Genomic DNA, 22,627 nt, shown 5'->3' with positions numbered 1-22,627 from the left:
CACATGAGTTGACATCAAAGCTGCAAAAAATCTAGCAATAGATTAAAGAGCTTGAGATGGATCCAAACCAGGAAAGTGGACTATTCACTAAAGCAGCCATTACTTGTATTTGCCTTTATATACCTTAAATAAGCATACTTGCCTCAATTTTTATCAACAGTTTGTTTTATGAAAACATGACTTAAAAATCACCTTTGATGGCTGCTAAATATGCTCTCAATTCTCTCTGGAGCCTGGAACCCTCTGCCTGGAAAAGAAAAAAAAAAAAAAAAGAAAAAAGTATGTAAGTAAAAAGACATTTCAATTATATTATTGCAATCACATTGCAGTTATATTTTATGCCTTAAAATGTACATACACTGTGTCAAATTTAATAAGAGCAATTTCATAAGTTGAATTGAGTTACCTGCTGAATAATGTTACATCTTGTAAGCATATACATGTTCATACAGAAAAGGTGGTCTGCCCAAGATGCTATGTATAGTGTACTCTCTAGGCTAAAATTTGTAGTTTTATCAACCACTTAGACAGGGAAGAATTCCAGTCAAAGAAAGACATGTATATTTCACAGCCATGGTCCAGTTCAAGTCAGCCTGGCCCATGCATTAACCTCAAACACAAAGAAGTATTATTAAAAATGCTGCATATCCTGCATACCCTTTTGAAAACACTCAAAATTGATGGCAGCCTAGACTTGCAAAAAATCCATGCCCCTACATGAATGGCTTACTACTTTTGCAAACATTGAAATATTTTGCAAGCACATAATTCCTAAAAAACAATAACATCAGTTATTTTGTTTAGTTTGGCTACTGCATCTTGCAGTCTGCTGTGACCTTTCAGCTGTTTCATAAGCACATGAATGAATCAATATGATCTTTCTTATCTTATAGCAACAGACTTTTAAAAACTCAGACTAAACAGAAGAAATCAGGTTGCTTTACTTTATTTCTGACTGTAGCACAATTTGGACTTCACAGTTCCTAGGATTTGCAATAAAATCTGTACTACATGATAGTACATACTTTTTTGCTAAAAAAAGCTGTTCTCCAGGACACTTTCAATAGCCTGAAGATTATGGAAACCCTCCGTGCTTATTGGTTCCCAATATCCTTCAAGGTACTTATTTAAGTGCTTGGAAACTACAGGAACATCAGCTTGCAATCACATTTTCTCACATCCAGCTCTACCATATGGAAAAATCAGCTGCAAAATATGAGTGACTGCTTTGGAGTTGTTCTCATATTTTTCACATGATAGTTGAACCCCCAAACAGTGCGTGTGTGAACACTTCAGGAGACAGTCTCAGCTGGTATAACCTGTCGTAACTCCACTGAACTCCAACGACTTCTGATGCCAGTGTACAACGTTGGGGCCTGCATCTGGGGGCGGTTTGTGGCCTGCTTGTAGAAGTATATAAACTGTGTTATGGAACCAGCAGGCGCTCTCCTGCTCATGGGACGCCCACCACTGCAGTTGCAAGTAAAAATGCTACTTCGCTGACATCCTCACCCAAGCCTGTGTTACTGGCTACAGTGTGTCTCTCAAAAGGTGCTAGGGTTTTAAGGTTTCAGGGCTAGGGCGCTAGGGTTGGGTTTCCGGGTTAGGGTTTTCGGGGTTTAGGGTTAGGATTTTAAGGTTTTTAGGGTTGGGGTTTTAACAGTTAGGGTTTTAAGGGCTTGGGGGTTAGCGTATTAGGGTTTTAGTTTTTTTGGGGGCGGTTAGTGTTGATAGGGTTTTTAGGGTTAGGGTTTTTGTTTGTTTGTTTGATTTTTGGTCAGGTATTTAGGGTTAGGATTTTAAGGTCTTAATTTTTTTTTAGATTAGGGTCATTATGGTTTTAATGTCTTTAGGGTTAGGGTTTTAGAGTTCCATTTTTTTTGGTTAGGGTTTTAGGAGTTTTAGGCTTAGGGTTTTAGGGATTTTAGCATTTTTTTGTTTTGTTTTGTTTTTAGGGTTTTAGGGTTAGGGTTTTAGGGTTTTTAGGGTTAGGGTTTTAGGGTTTTATTATTTTGGTTAGGATTGTAGGGTTAGGGTTTTTAGGACTTTAGAGTTTTTAGGATTAGGGCTTTAGGATTTTTAGGGTTAGGGTTTTAAGGGTTTTTAGGGTTCGGGCTTTAGGCTTTTTTTGTTTGTTTGTTTGTTTGTTTTGTTTGGTTAGCCTTGTAGAGTTAGGGCTTTAAGGCTTTAGTGTTTTTAGGGTTAGGACTTGAGTGTTATTAGGGTTAGGGCTTTTGGGCTTTAGGGTTTTTAGGGTTAGGGGTTAGGGTTAGCTCCGCCCTTAGGGTTAGGGTCAGGGTTATGGTCTCAGTCAGGGTTAAGTTCAGGGTCATTAGGGTGAGGGTCAGGGTAAGCTCAGGTTAGGGTTAGAGTTTAGGGTTAGGGTTTAGGGTTAGAGTTAGCTCTGCCATTAGGGTTATATGCATATATAGGGTTTTATTCATTTCAGTCTACTTCTGGGATCTCCTTGTACTCAGAAGCCATGTGAGCGTACAGAAATTATCTTCTCAATTCATATTTTCCCTGGCATGAACAACAGTATAACCTCTTGGCTTGTGAAGAAAATTGGAAGTAGATACTCACAGCAACTTCATGATCCTCTGTTAGCCATATGGCAACAATTTTTCATTATGAAAGGAATTTCTGATGTTTTTGAACCAGTAAACTGCAGCTGGAAGCCTCTCAACTCTGTTAGCTACCCTCACTGTCAGTAAAAGTCCTGTATTTAATCATATGCATAGCATTTTGTCACAAAGAATAACTAGCTTACTCATTATTAACTTGCTTATTAGAATAAATAGCATGTAATGGACACACATTACTCAAACATTATGTTTATAACTGGACTATTGCATAGTTTTACTCCTGGTATCCTAAACCACTGGGAGATCTGTTGTGGTGGGTTAGTGTCAGGAGTCATCAGCAACCACTTCTCTGGAAAATATTTAAGAAAAAGTCAAAGCAGTAAACCACAATGCAAATGTTTTGCCATATGTGCTGTTATAAATTTTGACAACTCATTCAAAAGAATATTTTTTAACACAAATCTCCCTCAGTCTAGCTTATTAATAGGTCACAAAGCTATTGAAACATCTAAGCAGCACAGAGCCACGTAAATTATCCTTCGTTAGCAAATATTGTATGAAATATGATGTTAAAGCACCTGTGGGCAAGGGCCTGCTTCCATTAAATTTGAGAGTAAATCTCTCGATTTCAGTGGTAACAGAATTAGACCCTTCTAGAAAATACCAGAAATACAACTTTGCATTGGAAATTCTTAAATCTGTGACTTCTGCAAAACATGCATCTACACATTTTGCAACTCCCTATTAGTGAAGATTAATTCACTTTTATCACCTAACACAGTAATCATTATTCACAGAATGAAAATATCGCATTGATGGCTCCACACACTTTGCAAACCATCACATACTGATTAGAAAAAACACTGTTTTTAAGATTACTGTATAGCTCAATTTTCTCCTTATTGATACACACACTTTCTCCTTTTTGGTCTCTCACATGAAAGCAGCTGGTGGCTCTGAAACCAGTGCTCCAATTGTCTTCATTAAGGCCATCAATTTCGTTAATTGAGATGCAGCTTCTTGAAGGGGAATGAAAAATAGGTGTCATTTTGCAGATGCTGTGCTCCTCTGAAATGAAATTTCCCAAGAGAGCACTGATGCTTCCTTTATCATTTCATAATCTGTTTTAGTTGTTTTACATAAGGTAGCAAAATGAGTCAGAGTATCATAATATGCAAGAAAACTCAAGGGAGAAATCTCAGTAGCATACGTAATAGCAAACCTCTCATAATCTGGTGGTTTGATAACAGCAGACATGTTCTCACCAGATTCCAGCTCTAGAAATTGGTGTTCTTAGCTCAATTGGTGTTCTCACCTGGTCAAACTCAACATACAAAGTACCACAAGTCTGTCAGGCAATCGTGTTAAACTGTGCATATGAGCAAGGGGGCATACTGACCACCCAAAACAACATCTCACTAGGAAAATTGATAAAGTTCTCTACAGTCACATCTCAAACAACAATTTGGTATTTTGCACTTTGTAGCAGAGGGTCAGTGCTGCTGTCAGATGCCTTTTGCTACTCTCTGGTCTTATTACATGGGCAGTATCTTATGTAGCTGGTAGAAACACATGTTCTCAATGAGGTAAGGAGACTCAGTGTTTTAGGATCGTCTGTCATCTACAGTCATAGGTCTTAGAGACCTTTTCAGAAGCATTAAGCCTTTTTGGCAATACTGATTTCTGTGTACATTTATTTTTGGCCTCGTTTCTTTAAAGAATAGTATTTAGATATGCCTTACCACTGGAATTATGAGAGCCCTAACACAGCCACCAGAGACCAGAAGCCTGAAGAGACCTCCAAAAAGTTTTAATGACTAAAATGATAAAACACATGGTTTGTGTCTTACTAGCTTTTGCTTTCTGATGAACCAAAAAAATCATTTCTTCCACCCAGAAACTAAAGGCAGGCCACCATGCCTCCACAAAAGGTGGAATTGGATGACCTGTTTGCCAGGCTCATTTATTCACAGCTTTCCAGGCAGACCAGAAGAGTTTGATTTTTCTATCATGTCACATACAGGATGTAAACACAATACATCTTTACTGGAAAGGTCAGCACAGCATGCGCTTGATACCAAAAACAAATGAATCACTCCATTTTAGCAAGAGTCAAAAGCTCTGCGTAATGCTGAGCCTCGAGCATAGGTTACTTACTAACCTGCCCCACACAAATGTAGAAAAGCTAAATATTAATACAGCTCTGAGTCTAATACTGGAATTTGGGAGAAATAATTCGTATGATAGCATTTTCATATGGAAAATATGAAATATTTTCCACCTGGCAAATGCCTTCTATCGTAATGTGCACTTTTTAGCTGCAATGTAAAGAAAGGCTGCAAGGCTGTTGCTCTGTTTGCAAACAGCTAGGTAGAATTTACATGATAGTCCTTAAGGGACCTCAGAAGTATGAATGCAAAGGACAACTTCATTAAGTGAAGTTTAACAATAAAATAGGCTATTGGGATGCAGCCTTAATTCAGTATGAAGTTCATCAGTATGCTACAATACCCCATTTAACCATTCTCTCTCTTATACTCCCTAGAACTGTCCTCCAAATTTGGACTTTTTTTTTTTTTTCCCTTAAAGAAACACATTTCTTCTTTTCTATTTCCACCAGCTGTGAGAGGCTTGGGGTTTGAATTATTTGTCTAGCATGTCACTTGCGTGCAAGGTCAGCAAGTGCGGAATCTACAAGTGTATGGCTAAAAGTTATCTATACATACAGATTTTCTGAAAACTAGACTTTCTGAATATATATGTTGCCTGTCTATGCCTATAGCTGCATATTCATAACTATATTCACAATTAGCATGTATAAGCTATGTATTAAAAGTTTTAGTAGAAAACTGTTCAGAACTGTTTATTGTGAACTGGGTCATGTTCAGTAAATGCATTACAGTCCAGAGCTCAGCTGTGTGAGCTGTCTCCAGGGTCAGTTATTATAAAGAATTCCCGAAGAAACATATACCAGTCTGCTTTAAAAATAGTCAGAAATAACTTGATTGTTCAATTTCACATTCTGGGAGAAAACAATTAGCACACTTTCTAAAGCTGCAGAGGCATAGCAGGTTATATCCAGGGGCAATCAAAGGCAGCCCAGCATGACTGCAGTTTAGACTTCAGATTTGGAGCAATCAACAGGCAGAATCAAAAAAGCAAAACATCAGATCAAGCACATTCTCCTTGTAAGTGAGGAATTAGTTGGAATGGGTCTGCCCTGCTCCTGCTGAGATAATTTTGTAGCATAAAACAGAGAGCCTCACCTTCCTATGAATCCTGACTGACTGGAAGTCAGTGAGTTTGCGATTAAACTGCACAGTGTCTTCTTGTCTTGGGAAAAATGCCCTCTCAGTTGTAAGATAATTATTAGACATACATTTTAGGATGAAATGGCAATCATCAGAGAACATCCTCCCACAGACACCCAAATTATCTGCACATTGTATTGCTTGTATTTGACTTAGTGGTCATCCAGTATGTGAAGTAGACTTTGGCATGGCCCCTCAAAAGATGTCTGTCAGATGAAATCTGTGAATACAGTTTGCAAATACTTCATGGCTTGGAGAAATAAAAGCTCCCGTCCACTAGTCTGGATCACATTTTTATGTGTCTAGCTTACTTTGGAGTATCAGTCAGGAACAGCATTTGGCATCAACTTTGTTTAGCAAAGGAGCCTCCTAGGGGGAGAGCAGTATCAATCCACTGTATGTTGCACATTAACAATTACCAAGAAAACCCTCAAGTTTAGTATGGGACTTTGCAGACAACTAAGGGAACCTGGGTCCCAGCTATGGGGAAAACACCGTCTCACAGTTAAAGTAATTTCAAAGCTTGCACTTTTCCTTTATTGCCTGGATTCTTTCCTCCATCTCAAGCCTATGCACAAGATCCATAAAATGAGGGGCGGACATGAGGTGGGTTTAAAGATGTTCAAATAGATTTATGGGATGTCTAATAGCTCCCAAAGGAAAGAAAGTCTTACAAAATAGTTTGAATTTCATGTGAAATGTTCTTCATCACAGCCTCCATTTGACTCCAGACTAAAACACCCGTGACAGTGTACTCATGAGGGGGGTGCCTCTCCTCTGTAAGGTAATACCCACCTCTTCAGTGCAATCTGTGGAGTCAGAAGAGCAATTGAAAAATCCTGAAGTTAAAACAGTCAAATCAGGGCCATTAAGGCCATGGATGCCCACAGGGGCCTGATGGGCTGCTGTCTGGGCCCTCCTGACCACACTGCCTGGTTCAACACAAGTGAACTCAAATGGAGACACCTATGTTCAGGTGTCACAATCTGGAAACTGATAAGCCTCCAGGAGCAGAGTTCAGCTGCCAAAATACATGTCTGGTGCTTGAGAGGACCACAGAGGCACATCTGGTGCCTATGCATAATCCATGAATTTCATCTTTGGTGTTTTAGGTCATTAATGTGTTGTAAAAAATCAGTGGCGTGTCTGATGCAAAAAAGAATACTTCCATATACGTTAATTGTTCCACGAAAGAGCTTTAAGTTAATGCCATGACATAGCTGTCAGGTAAATAAGCACACCTGTGTGAAATGAAGATTTAGCCAGGACACAACTTTTCAACTGTTAACAATTTCACCCAAGGAGCAGCTCTTACTGAGAGGCAACATCAAGTAAAGCAGACGACAGCTTCTGTTCACTCAACAACAACAACAGGTTCTTGATTTTCACCTAATTCTATAAACAAGCAACAGCAATACTTGACATTTTATTTTATTTTGAGAACACTTCACAGGCAGCTGCTTACATAGCAGCAACTGGTATATCTCTGTGTGTACATATAAAATACATTATTTAAATACTAAAATATATTTTAATTGCCATCTGTAAAATAAGTCTCTTAACTACATATGGAAAAGCAGTGAGAGGTAAATATGCACAGACATGAAATAAAATATTAATATCTTACAAAAACGGAGCAAGTGCTGAGTCATTAAAATATAGCAGGGGATAAGGGAATTGCTACTTAACTTCCTGATAAAAAAAGTGTAAGATACAATTGCTTGAACATCAGAATAGAGATATAGAAATTTAAGGCTTGATGATATTTTCACAGCAGAGAGAAATATGCAGGAATTTTCTTTTTTTTTTTTTTTTTTTCCTGAACTTCAGGGTCAATTAAGGGGCTGGGCACATCCACAATTAGCTGTGCAGCAAGAAAGGTCTAAGCCTTAGGAAAATTCTTGCAGTACACTGAAAATCTGTGTCACATATGAATTTATATAAGGTCCACGAGTTTTGTTTTACAGTGGCAATTTCCTGTTTACAACTTAAGTGGAAGGTGAATAACAATTTTATTCACTGCTAAAAGTCAAAATGTTTTATTGCTGGTTTCAGCTGCAGCAGCTTACTGCTTCTGACAGGAAAATCCAGAGGCTTTGCAAGGCCACTGTGCTGTGTTCTCTCCAGACATGGAATGACTCAATTTCTCCATGGTGATTCATCCGATAATTTAGCTCTGTGCTTCATGTCCAAAAAGGGGACCTTATCCAGCTGTATTCAGAAAGAGATGGGAATAGACTGCTGGGGAGCCTTAATGATATTTTCCTACAGAAAGGAAGATTGGATGTATCCTTACACTGAACCTCCTGCTCAGTTTGGAGCATCATCCTACCTGTTATGCAGGCAAAAATTGTTAAGATCTCGGTTTTTGCATTACCTGCTTCCTGGGTTATGACCACTATGCTCTTTCTCTGCTTTCCCTGAGCTGAACTGGGAGCCCTCATTTATGATCTTTGGAGAGCATCAATAAAAGGATAATTCTACCCATAAGGCCAGTTGACCTCCCAAGTGACACAGGTTCAATAAAGTAGGGAAACAAGAACAGTCCATTTTCACAGCTTTCAACTTACCCAAAGCCTGCATGGCACCAGCTGCTACAAACAACATAGAAAGACACAGATCTGAAGTAACAGTCTTCCACAAAAACAAGCGTAGGTAAGTGAGATAACCAGGAAACAGAGACAAATCACTGCTAAGTGAGACATTTGAACTTTCTCTCAAACTGCTTCTGTCATAGGAAAACCTGGCTGGGAAGCCACCTGAATGGCCCACATCAGCTATTCTGTGGACCTGAACACAATGATCAATCACCCCAGATGCCTTTTTACTCTTTAGTACCTTGAATTTAATTTTTCTTTTTCTAAAGGCTCTAGAGTTGCAGAGATAGTCTTGGAAGCAAGACTGAATGTAAACCAAGAAGAAAAGGAGTACACAGAGGACAGAATTTCTGCAAGGTGTTGATCAATGTGAGTGATAAATTTAGATGCACATTGTAATGTTTCAAATCTTTGCCTTCCTACTCAGTTGTAGATTAAAGCATGAAAGAAACTAAGAAAATTTAAGCAATTTATATCCTTCTTATTTGTGCATGTGGCAGCAGCAGTGTTTTTGCATCATTTTTCCTCCTTGTACTTGAAGAATTGTGCAAAACAGAATTCTCTGAGAACAAGACCGGCAGAACACGGCATACCTGATTAGCTTCTTAAAAGTATGAATGATCTCTCTTATTTGGCATGCCAGTGGACCTAACCTAAACTGCATGTGCCACTCAAAAGAGTTGTAGTATTTCCCTCAGTGCTCACTCCTCCTCATCCAGTTCCTCCTGTAGCCCCAAGTCACATCTGCATCGATTTAATACCTTTCAGTTCCTGTAGAGTCCTTGACTGCTTGTTACTGTCTCTAAGTACATCAAAGGAGAATGAAGTAAAAATGAAGGAATGTTAAGATCCTCCTTAGCCCTTGGAAGAAACAAACACTTGAAACATAATTTTGCTGAAAAAAAAAAAAAAAAAAAAGGTTTTTCTCTTTCATCTCACTTCATTTTTAATTGACTCACAATTTTTAGCTAAAAATACATTTCACTGAATTCTCTTTCTTCATGGGGATGCTCCAGCTGCTCCTTTCCCACCCAATAACAGCCTTACAGATGCACCTCATTTCTAGTAACACAGTTCCTAGCTGTGCAAACAGCTGTGATATTGAAAACAAGGATAAGAAGCAATATAAGGAAAATCAGTAAGAAATACCCAGTTGATATCTCAGCATATTTGGAAAAGAGGATGGGAAGAAAAAGGAAAATATGACAACTCTACAGGGCTTCCAAGCTTTTCAGTGTTTTTTCAGCCCTATTACATCCCATCATCTTCCTGACCTTGAGGAAGGAACCACCCTTGTTAGAGAAAGATTCTTTACTTCCCATCATCATCATTTTGGGGGAAGAATGGACATATACCCAGCCCAGTTACTCCCCAAACCACCCTCTTTTTCTCTAGACAGACAGTGAAAAATAATGGCTAAGTCACCATAAGATATGAAAGAGTTAATCAGTGCCCTAGCAAATCAGAGTGCATGATTTGTGTTTATGTGGAAAGGACAGAAATGCATGTGGTAGACAGGGCTGACTCAGGGTAGGAATTGAAAACCCCAACATGAACAAATTTTTACATCACGTAAAGTGTGTGGAAGTAGTTCTCACCCTTCAGTACCTTTACATATGAGCTCTAAAAGATAGCTCATGAAGGCTACCGATACCTCAGTTCACACTTACATGAGATTATTTTCTTGATGGCATTAATGCAGCTCATGGTAGGCATTAATTTGTACTAGAAAGCTGCTATATAATTAATTGCAATTAATCAACTTGTAGCTGAAAAGTCTGTCCAACAAAGTGAGGAGTAATAGAGGTTAGAATTTAACATTGCATTTGGAGTAGATTATAAACTCTTAAGGGCACCTTTGTTTTCATATGTGTGTTTATAATTGAACCCTGCTCCCCAGGAGTGATTCATCAGCACTGCCACCACAGATCTCGTCATCCCTGCACTAACAGGGAGCATAACAACACACAGCAGTCTAAAACTATTCTGCTGTTCACTTCAAATAAAACTAGCATTATTATATACCATTGATGAAAACAACCCACAAAATGAAACCAAGGAAATAAATTATTTCATTGTAACAAGGCAACTACAAAGCTATATCACATTGGGTTTGGGTTTTGTTCTCAATTACACTGTTGAAAATGTGCGTACACTTCATTGATCCCAAGGAATTCTGGTATGACAGCATTGTACGTTATTAGAATACAGTTATTTAATCTAAATGCACATCTTACATATTTGCATGCAATAAATCCAATCATTCTTTTCTATTTGAAAACTGTTGAACAAAATTTTACACCACTATGGTTCAAAACATTTTCTTTTACCTCCTGAAACACCTTCTTCAAAATCAAAAGTTAAAATACACTACATTCTTCTTAAGAGACAATTAAAGAAAGTGAAAAAGTAACTGACCTCTTGTCTTTTGAAATTTTGTACATATTCTTCAAATTGTTCATCTTTTGTTTCATCTGCTTTTCCTAGTTTTTGAAGTACCTATATTGGGAAAAAAAAAAAGGATTAATGTTAGTGTCACAAAACAAAAATGCTGTTACTTTCAACACTTTCATTCTTGCTGTTAGGCTTAAATAGTATTTTATTTTTGGAGTGTTGCATTCACTACTGCTTCCAAAGTTTATAAGGGAAACTATTTTGTCAAAAATTAAAAAGGATGACTATAGACAATGAGAAGCGATTTGTGTGCATGGGCAGAAGCATAGTGTGTGTAAATCTGCTTCAAAGTATAGAGTTCCTGGGAGGGGTGGGTGTGTGTTTTTTGTTTGTGTGTTTTAATGAAGCAAATTTTCTTTTAGCAGAGACTCCCAGGGTCTCAAAACAAGGAAGAATGAAATAAAATTTGCTGGCAATGCAAGCAAGTTCTCTTCCCATTCAAACAGAGCAAAAAATCAAATTCTGCTACATTTTTCTACTGTTTATGGCTTATTATGTCCAACGATATTAACATTATCTTCATGATTTTCAACACAAAATGAGAATTAAAAAATTTAAGGCTGTATGAGAAATTGGTAGAGCTAATGCTTATTTAAAACTTTTACTGTTTCATATTTGCCTCCTTCCCCCTCCTTCTCTCCCCCCTAATTAATTCTGAAGTGGATTGTCATACTAGGTAATAAATATACTGCAATATGTCAGCAGAAGGGCTATTCATGTGATAGTAATCTCAAAAGTAATTGGATATTGCTACACTTCACACTCTGTTTAACTACAACAAATGCATTCTGTTATTAAATCAAAGCATTATCAGTACATTTTAACATTGAAGACTTACACGTAGGAGCAATTAGGCTTTACCTTTCTTGTCAAACACCCCCAAAAACTTTATAGAATACTGTTAGAGGGATAAAACATAAGGGAGTGATATTTAGTTCGTTCTCCCAAGGCGAAAAAAACAAACTTTCAATTTTCACAGGAAAAGCAAAAAACAAACACACAAAAAAATCACCTCCTCCCTTCCCTCCTCCCTCCCCCCCCCATACCCCCCCCCCAAAAAAAAAAAAAAAAAGTAACTGATGCCATGAATAAACACATCAGCAGTCCAAGTATAAAAACATATATAAGTCCTGGCATATTTTGATTCAGACCATTTGCCTCTCAACCCCAACCAGCTTGGAGCCACAAAAACTAGGGTGCACAAAGGGGCAGAGATCACTGCCACAGTGGAAACCAGGAATAAAGATGATCACAAAGGTGATGCAACACTACCCATGTAACTGACATGTGAAACTTCAGGGAAGTTTTCACATATTTACAGCAGAAAGACAGAAAGAATGACATCTGGGGGGGGGGGGGGGGAGAAAAAAATAAAAAAAATTAAAAAAAGGAAAAAGGCTTTTCTTGCCTGTAGCTATGTTTTAACTTTTCATTCTTCTGGCTCAGTTGGGCATTCTGGGTTGCATTTAATTCCCAAAGATCTCGTGTCCTCTCATCACTGATCTCTTCATAAAATATTTAAAAAGTATCACAGATGGCTTTACAGAGGAATCATTTAATTTAACATTTCAAATCATCACAGGACTTCACATTGCTCCCTGTCACCAATGAGCCTGCCCTCAGCTGCAGCATGGCTTTGATCTGCACCAGGCTTCTCTCTGAAAATCCAACATTTCCTTTTCAAAGAGCCAGCTACCAGGTAAGCCTCCTCGCCAAGGCAATTCATTCGAGTTGTGTTCACAGGAACAAGTACAGGAACATTAATTAGAGTCAGAAAGATCCATAACACAAGTAACAAAACAGGGCAAAAAAAGTTGTCATGAAAAACTCTTTCCTCTTTCCTGAGATATTAATGGCACACATCCCTGTCTCCAGATGCATGCTCAGGTTCAGAAGGGAGCAACCTACCTCTTATAGCACCTCAACTTTTTTCTTGTTTGTTTTTTAATCCTATCTGCTACTTTTAAATTCTCTTCATATATTTTTCTCAACTGAGACCAAGAGGCAGTGTTTGAACTTGTCTTCTGTGAATGACAACTCTAATTTTAATTCAGGGTTAAAAACATACAATGACAGCTTCCCAGCCTTCCTAATCCTAACCCAAACCAGAATGTAAATGCTCACTACAGGTGTATCACACATTTGGAACTCAAAGTACTGGCCAGTGGCTTGGTATTAGCTGATGATACTTGTGATCCTTGCCCTCACTGAAGTCCTGTAGCCCATGCAATACACACAGACAACTAGGGCTCACTCGCTGTTTTCCTAAATGCAATCCTAACCCTAACACTAACCCCATGACCCCATAGAGAGACAGCTGAGCAGACTGAAGCTGGAATAAGCCATTCCTCAGAGGTCTCTTTAGCTCCTATCCTTCACCTAGCCACATCGACCACTGAATGAATAGCACAGCCTTTTACAACCAACTCTTTCCTGACTGTAATTATAACTTACCAATAATCAGAGAGGACACAAGACTGAGGGCAAGTCTCAAACTGATCTCTGCTGAAACTTTCAGCACTTATTTGTGCACTTCTGTCTTAAAGTAGAAGTCAAAAGTCTATAGTTTGCAGTTCAGTTATTATTATGACCCAGATTGGTCACGTATTTATATGTTGTCTTTGGACAGTGTGAAGGCTAGATGAAGGCTTATCTACAATACACATGGATTCTTCTAACTCCAGCCTCCCTGTGGACAGGCTGAAATAATTTTCAGACACATCTTTCATCTTGTTATATGGAGATCTTGCATCAAAACTAGCGTTAGGGTCTAGGTTAGGGCTAGGGCTATGGCTATGAAAAGGAAAGTAGACAGCTCCAGGTTAGTAGTAAATACCCAGCACCCTGAAAAATTAGGATACGGCATGGACCTAACACTTTATTTGTTTCCTACGTATCACCTCTTTCATCAGCCTACTAGCATTAGGCTTAGATATTGGTCAAGAGAAAGCTGGTTTAAGTGTCCAGGTCACCAGAATGCATCCGATGGTCCTTAAAGGTAAAATGTAGGCTGTGCACAGGAGCAGCAAGTGCCTAACCTCTCTCTGAAGCCTTAGTTCAACCACCCTTCTATACAAGGATTAGATTTAGTAACAGGAATAGCTCAGTTTATTGGTGGCCCTTGAGGACAGGAGAAGGGTGAGTAAATAGTGCTTTACAACAGCACTGAAGTACTCTACAACGTGCCAAAGAAAAGAGATCTGGACAGTTAAGTAGCTAATATTTTATTTTAGGTCCGTGTGGTTACTTACCCATATTGTGGATTTGGATTCAGGCATTAAGAAAAGGAAAGGCAAATGAAGCAAAGCTATTGCTGAGCATCTCATGGCCCATAGAGCTAGAATACATCCTGGACTCAAAGAGGGCAGGTAGCTAGTATATAATATATAATATATAATATCATAATATCATAACATAATTAATGATACGATAATATAACAATATAATAATATATATTCTTAGCATCCCCACACAGAGAAATGATGTTTGGAATTAGGTTTAGGAACATCCATCAATGTGTATGAATGGCCTATACGATTTAAATTTTTATTTAAATTACATAGAAAAAATGATGAAGCAGACATAGAATGTAGAATGCATTCAAGAAACTCTACAGTCATGTACTCTGTAGTTTTCTGAAGACAGCAAAAAATATTTGGTGAACATGTTCACCTTATCCAAAAAAAAAAAAAAGGCAAAAAACCTACCCTATATTTCATTTAATTAGCCTAAATCAACTACCAGTATGTGTTCTGTTAAAATAACATTAAAAATATAATAATCATTTGAAACAGATTTTTTTTTTCTGATTTAAATGTGATCTCCAAATGTGATACTGTACAGTCTGCTTAACGCACTGAATTATGCTAAGGATCTAAAACAAATACCAGTATTGAACCAGCTTGCTGCTAAAAATATATAAACTAAATAATTAAGTCCAGTTATTAAGAGAATGAAGTAAAAGCTAAATTTGATCTGATGGTAAACCTCAATTCTGTTGAGTGAATACATGTACAGATAAACTGTCTGTCTGGTAATGCGGTACTGAGATAAATGACAGATTTGACCCAAACACAAAATTTGGGGAAGGACATCAAGCACTGTCTGATACCATTCATAAATGTCATATTTCCATTTGGGGATGTTGCATTTTCAACAACCATTTTGAAGGACATAAGACTGAGCACTTCCTATTTTAAGTCATTTAAGCACTTTCATTTACCAAAAATAATACATTTCAGATATGTGAGGATTTTAACTGTTAGGAAGAAAGAGTCAATAATTTGCTTATCTTGAATTAAAATGATCAATTGTACAATGACTATGAAGTTAAGTGTCTGCAATATACCAAAGAAAGGAAATTAATATAATAGAAACAAAACAAAAGAGATAAGATCGAGTAAGCTTGATTATATTGAAAACTTATGTCTTGTGGTAAGGATGACAGTGTTATAATAGTGGTTGAGGCAGTGACCAGGATGGGCCTATCCATCTTTCCCTAAAATAGTTTCCCAAACTATGGTAATTCAAGGGAAAAAAAAAAAAAAAGATGATAATATAAAAAAAAAAAAGAGACAGAGAGAGAAAGAAAGAAACTGATTTTCTGATCTAAATCACAGGAAACTGCAAGTTGCCTCAGGAGCAGCTCAGCTCCCTGCACATCAGTAGCAGAATGAACAGGAACCACTAGTAGCCTCATCAGACACCCCCACATACATCACCCCCAGTTATACATACATATTCTTAAAGAATAACCAACACAACCAAAATCACTCAAGGCAGGAAGACAGGATTGCTCAGAGAGGAATACCCAGGGTGAGACTTTATCATAAATTCACAAAGACTTAACACATTGAAATCTAACCTACCACAGGAAGCATTAATTAAGGCTATTACAGAGTAATTCCAGGATGAAGAGCAAAACAAACACTTTTGAGAGTCAAAAACCATTGCCATGAAGTCACTGCCTTAAATCTTTAGAGAACAGCAAAATGCTCAGGATCTCAGCAGATGCAAACTCATGCACCTACTACATTGTTCTACAACACTTTTTAAAATACAACCATTTTTTTCTTCTACAACCTGTAAAAGAAAAACTCAGAATGCAAAAATAATTTATGCAGATTCCCAAAGTAGTTTCAGGACGGTAATTCTGGGCAGAAATTGATTAAAATGAAAACAGACCATTCAGAAGAAACCATATGAGAGTCACTTACGTGTAAATTGTCATAAGGATTTCAGCATATGCTCAGAAAGCTGAAAAAAGTATTTGCTCAATATAAAATACAATATTTGAAAGCAGTGTCTTATGAGGCACATGACAAGAACACTTAACTGAAAAATAAAAGAGAAAAAAAAAAACAAATACAGTAGGATAAGTTCAAAGTAAGTGTTAATATATTTCAACTTACCCAGCCACAAAATAGTATATGACAAGTAATAAGGAGAAAATATAGAATTATGGAATGGTTTGGGTTGGAAGGGACCTAAAAGATCACCCATTTCCACAACCCCCTGCCACTAGACCAGGTTGCCCAGGGTCCCATCCAGCCTGGCCTTGAACTTCCTGGTTCCTGGGTGTGAGCATCCACAGCTTATCTGGGCAGCCTGTGTCTGTGCCTCATTACCCTTACAGTAAATAATTTCTTCCTAACATCTAATCTAAATCTCCCCTCTTTTAGTTAAACCCATTCCCCCTTGTCCTATCACTACACTCCCTGACAGAGCCCCTTCCCAGCTTTCTTGTAGGCCCCCTTTAGGTACTGGAAGGCTGCTCTAAGGCCTCCCTGGAGACTTCTCTTCTCGAGGCTAAACAACCCCAACTGTCTTGGCCTGTCTTCATAGGAGAGGTTCTCCAGCCCCCTAAGCATCCTCATGGGTCTGGACTCACTTCAACAGGTTGTGTCCTTCTTATGTTGGGGGCCCCAGAGCTGAACCCCAGCTTACCACAGCCTGACACGAATTTCAGATGGACCCAAACAGGAAACAAACAGAAAATGAACACACATCTCCAAATCTAAAATGTTAAGACAATTTTTTTTCACATGATGGGATGATATATAAAGCATTCACTGTCATAAAAACGTTAAAAAAAAGTGTCAAATTAAAAAAGCTAAGCATGATCCATGATACCCAGCTGGTATTTGGGAAGTGTAGGAACAAAGTTGAAGAAACCCTGTTTGTTCCAGAAATAAAAGCTAGTTTGGAAGACAACATATCAAAGTATGAAATCTGGAACAGAACTAATGCAAAATATATCCACTGACTCTCACTCGAGTGTTAGAGCGGGGTGTTAAACCCAAGAAACTGAACAAATACTCAAGACTTGCCGAAGCCACATGAGATTCCCACCTCCTCACCATTAGCACATGGGTAGCTGAAGCAAAACCAGAGAGGGAATTAGTACAAGGATGCTCCTCAGTTATTCCCCTGCAAAGGGGAGCAAAGGGAGAATGTGAATTGGATTACAGATATCTGAGTGTTAAACTGATGTACCTAAACATTTAGTCCAACTAATGAAAAGTCTTCTCTCCAAAGAGGTCACATTCATATGTGATCAACTACTCAAAATCTTTCGGGGTGGCATTAAAAAAAAAAAGAAAAAAAAATGTATATCTTATTTTATCATGATGTCAAAGTCTGGAGACTTATTCTGCCTTCATTTCACACCAGCAGACGCATCAAAAGATGGTCAGAAAAAGAAAACGGGCAGAGATAAGTTTTAAGATTATCACATAATAATATAAAACTATGCACAATGTATTTCACAGGTATTAGATGGAATTTTCTAATTAGCAAATAAATAAATCAAAGATTCCTTAGAAACTTGTTAAATTTTTTTCCAGTCCTATTCTTCATTGTCTATCAGATTTTTTTAAGCAAAATTAGGATTATATACAAGAAATATGAAGTATTGTATTTATTTCTGTAGAAATTAATTTACACAGAATATGAGTTAAAGTCTCAGGGTATCTGTGCAAAGTGATTATTATTATCTGAGCTATGGAAACTGAGTTACAAGGTAGGCACTTCACAAATTAGTTTTTTGTTTGTTTGTTTGTTTTATCTAGCCAGAAACCATACCATATATAACATTATCAGGATTTAGTAAAATAAGGAGATCAGCAACCACACATACCCAGTAAGTATAAATTAACATTTTAGCACTGAGTAAAAATAAAGATTTCTGAATTAACAGAGTATTGCTCAGTTACAATTCTGCTGAGATTTTGGTCTCACCATGGCCCCTGTGTAACAGGCTCCATCACTTCTCTTTTCCAAGAGGTGGACTGAATTTCATATTTTCTGCACTGTACAGCTGTAAATTTTCCAATATCTATGGATCACCTTTGTAAAACTGCTTTTCCACCCTTGCAATCCAGCAGAAACAACAGCTGAGAGTGACCAATATTTGTGCAAGCCTCAGTTTTTGTTATTATTTACTCAACTTTTGTGATAAGTCCGTTTGTTACTGAGAGAATATCAAAAGCTCAAAAACGTGTTTTAAACAGAACACTGGGCATTTTACTATGACTAGTACAGAAAACATAGAAAGATGCTACAATAAAGATATTGACTGATAAGCAGTTGCTTCATATGGTGCTGGTTTATAGCAAAACCAGTCCAGGCATCCCAAGACCTGCTGCTGAACATGGGAGCCAAGCCAGGAAGGGTGATGCTCCAGACTGTTTTTGAAGTCTCAAGAAGATCCAATGGTAGCAATGATCATTAACAAAACATGCCTGAAGTCATTAAGGAGCAAACAATGACTCTTCAACCTAAAACACAAATGACTTTCCTCATTTATTTAGTTATTTAATTAGAAATAACTGTGGTGGAGATGGCCAATAAAGTTACAAGATCTAGGTAAGACGAAGAAGCAAACAGAAGATTTCCAAGACACCCATGCTCTCGTCCTCCTCTGACCACTCTCTTTTTCCTCATCTTGAACACCTGCAGCTTGAATCATTTCCATTACTGATCTTAAGAAATTATTAAACTTAGCTCAAGTTTCCAGGTCAACACTAGCTAATCTGTAGTTATCACTCCGTTTTGTTGTGCACACTTTCAGTATTAATGATATAGAAAATTCCTGATCATTCAACAAATTGCAGTCAATCCTCATTGCTACACAATGTATCTTCTACCTCTATTATTGCACTTCCATTTGGTCCCCAGCCTCCCGTTCAGCTCTTATCTTATATTGGCACAATAATCCTTATTTGCCCACCATTTACAGTTGAATTTCATTGCTGAAGTCTGCCACCATAGATTATATACAAGGAGAAAAGGTTCAAAACAAACTTTAATTTGGGAACTTATGTTTAATGGAGGACTGCAAGTTCACAACCTCTGTCTTAATATGTCAGAGGTGGTATCTCCTGTACAGGGTCACAAGGAAATAAAATTCATACCTTGGACTGCATTAATGCACAAAATATGTTCCAAGTGATGGAAGATGGTAGCTGCTATGAACCAAGTGCATCCTCTAGGATGCAAGAGCATAAAAACTACTTTACAGGTCAGACTGTGTCTATTTGATCTACCAGCCTCTCCCCAAGAGAAGATGCCAAGGGGAGCTACAAGGCAAGTATACAGTGGCACTTCTCCAGAACTCCCTCCCAGACTCTAACAAACTGCATTTCAATGATTTCTCAATGTGGCTTTGTCATATTTTAAATTCACGATGGATTTTTCTCATTGATGGACAATCTGTTATTGCTGAGCTCAGGTGAGGTACTTGCTGTTTCAAGAAGCATGAAGGCTCACTTTTCTCATGGATGCTTTTCTTTTGATAATTTAATGTCAGCTTTTGTTTGCTCGCACTTTGAGTGTTGTAAAATACCACGATGCATGGGAACAGTTATGTAACAAATGAGAAGAGAACTAAATAATAATCAGACAAGCATAAAATCCTATGGTAAGATATGTTCTCTTAACCAAAATTGAAAGAGAGAAATGTGCTCTTTCTACACAGTCTAAATGACAAATACGAACATTATGCTATGAGAGATGATTATAATAACCTTTCTTCAAATTACAGAATCTAATTGTACATCATGGCCCAGATGATGTTAAAATGCTCTAGAGAGATCCACAAAATAAACAACATTATGATTCCTCTCACAATGAAGCCACAAACTCCTACATTAGTCCTTGGTCATTTGGTTAAAGCCAGAAAGTACATTAGAGAGACTACTGACTTGCACGTTGCAGAGCAGCACAATGCTACACCATTACTTAACCTTCCCCTGTAACATCCAGAAAATTTGCTCTACTGTAAATGGGCACACTTGAAAAATTTAACATAATAACAGTTGGCTATTGTTCCGCTTAAGTGTGATTTTAAGAGGTCCAGCCATAAAGCTTAGCTGGCCAGTAGAATTTATGGAGAATTTAAGGAGACTGAGGATGAACCTGGAGTTCACGAGGTCTTGTTTTGCTGGTGAGAAGAGAATGGATGCTAACAGCTGTGGCAACATATGGGTAGGGACTTCTCCTTCTTGTCTCTGACAGCTTGCATGGAGTTTAATGCTACGGCCCTCTCACCTGGTAGGGTGGCTCATTGGTCTCTGCATGTATTCTGAAGGGTGCTTATCCTCACTGAAAGTGAAAGCCTAGCACAGCTTCAAAGAACCACAGTGTACTTCAAAAAAATAAACTACAGAGAGGCAAGCCGTTTTCACCAGTCTGCTCTGTTTGATTAGCCTGTATATAATAGGAAGGGCATCCAGATAGGTGATTTGAAAGGGATGCATTTTAAAGAGGAAAACAAAGTAGAGAGAAAGGAGAAACAACATAGACGAAGCTTGAAGGGAGGAAAAAACAAGTGGGAAACCAAAGAATAAAAAGGAAGAAAAATTAGTAAGATAATAAGGACCAACCTAAAAGCAAAGAATCAACTTTGAGAAACTGAGTTTGATTCATTTGCCTACCCATAGGCAACTCAGATGGCACAGGATCCCTCAAACACCACTGTGCAGGTGGCAAACATGACGTGGAGGTTTCTCCTGGAACAGCAGCTTGAGGTAAGGCAGGACATGACTCCAACAGCCTATGTGTGGGCAGCAGAACTGAGCTATTAATATCGTAGCACTATTTACAATCCTCACATACTTTTGAGTATTATTTTTCCTCACAAAGTCTATTAATGCACTACTTCCTCCTTTTTTTGTTCACTTTACCATTGAGGAAACAAGCTACAGTAAAGACAAGTAACTTCTGTGCCAACTTCAGAAGTTAATCACAAGCAGGGTAGCAGATCTGATTTTTCTACATTCATGTCTTAATCTCTAGGCCATCCTTCTGTAAAAAGGAGATGCAGCATACAGAAATCTGCTGTGTTCAGATTATTTGCATTAGTGTTATACAGAACAAAAGAGAAAGAGTGAACAAAAAGGCATCTTAAAGATTGGAAAGACAATCCGTTTGCCCTTTTCTAGCTAGTGATGATCTCTTATTTCTTAAAATGATTGATCACTTCTTTTCATTGAAGAGCAGCTAAATTTAACTGCCAGCACAATTAGCAGTAACATCCTTGGATGAATTTTCTGTCCTTTACTGCATCCCAAATAAATCAAAAAACTACTCTGCTGAATTAATAAAAATTCCTGTCATTTGCTATTGCTTCTGCCTAAACTTACTCATCTGCCTGGAAAGTACTTGGAGCAGAGTGTCTCAGCCTTGTAGAAACTGGCTGTGCACCCAAGCTTGGTTACACTCTACTCATCACTTTTTATTTGCCTCTTTCTAACTAGCTCCTCCACCTCCCTACTCCCTTTTGGTTTATCTTCTACACTTTCTACTGAGCAGATACTTTCCATAATACCACTCTCTACAAAATATACTAATGAGAAATAGATTATTTTCTACTCTGATAACAACTCACTTAGCCCATATTATAATTTTATTTATCCAATCTTCTCTTCATTTTTTTGCCCTATTTGGGCTGCAAGCTCTTCAAAGCAGAAACCGTCTGATCCTTTACCCATTTACAGTACTGAAGGCAAGGGGACCATCATCTTGATTTGCTTGAAGATCCTACTCAAAAAGCTGTGATTTGTGATTAATAATAACTTCATTTCTGATGTTTAAATTAACGTAGTGACCAGCTAGTTCCTTTGCTAAGTACTTGCTACTCCTAGTACTTCAAAGCTATGGGGAAAAGAAAACTAAAGCAGCTGTTCAAAACACTTGATCACCACATTTTCAAACCATAAAAAGAGGCAGAAAACCAGTTATAAAATAATTACTATTCAAAAAAAAAAATCCAAATTGGATTTGAGTAATTATCAAAAAATAGTAGATTGCATATATACTTATTTTCAAAACTAATCTCTGACTCCTGTAAATAGAACATTGAAGTTAACTAGTGACACTTAGGATAAAAATCTTTCAAGCTGGAAACAGCCGCTATACAATAAACAAACCTGTCTCCTGAACAATAAGACTACTAAAGCTCATCCTTGCACACAAGGAACCTGATTAATTTATCCTACTGTAGTCCTCAGCAGTGATACCTGACAGGCCTTCTGTTATCTCTAAATTAACCAAGTTTTTCCTTGGCCGAGAAGAAAGATAAAACTAATTTATCTGTGGATAGCATAGTTTTACTTTCTTAATTAAACATTTAAATTCTACCTGGAAAAAGTAAACTTTGTCCATTACAGACTGTCTTTCT

At 37.7% G+C, this 22,627-nt stretch overlaps 1 protein-coding gene across 3 annotated transcripts in view; it reads right to left on the bottom strand.

Moving 5' to 3' along the window:
* Positions 1-22,627, bottom strand: part of AMPH (amphiphysin) — a 121,139-nt gene that overhangs the window by 56,121 nt on the left and 42,391 nt on the right. For all 3 annotated transcript variants that reach the window (XM_068674968.1, XM_068674966.1, XM_068674967.1), the window contains exons 2-3: positions 10,912-10,992; positions 193-247 (exon numbers count right to left, since the gene is read on the bottom strand). In XM_068674968.1, the coding sequence (XP_068531069.1) occupies positions 193-247; positions 10,912-10,992 (136 nt within the window). The remainder of the gene's footprint in view (positions 1-192; positions 248-10,911; positions 10,993-22,627) is intronic.

The sequence above is a fragment of the Anas acuta genome, chromosome 2, assembly GCF_963932015.1.
Source record: "Anas acuta chromosome 2, bAnaAcu1.1, whole genome shotgun sequence".
NCBI lineage: Eukaryota > Metazoa > Chordata > Aves > Anseriformes > Anatidae > Anas > Anas acuta.
Note: the sequence above shows the minus strand (reverse complement) of the source record. Positions and strands in the feature narration are given on the sequence as shown.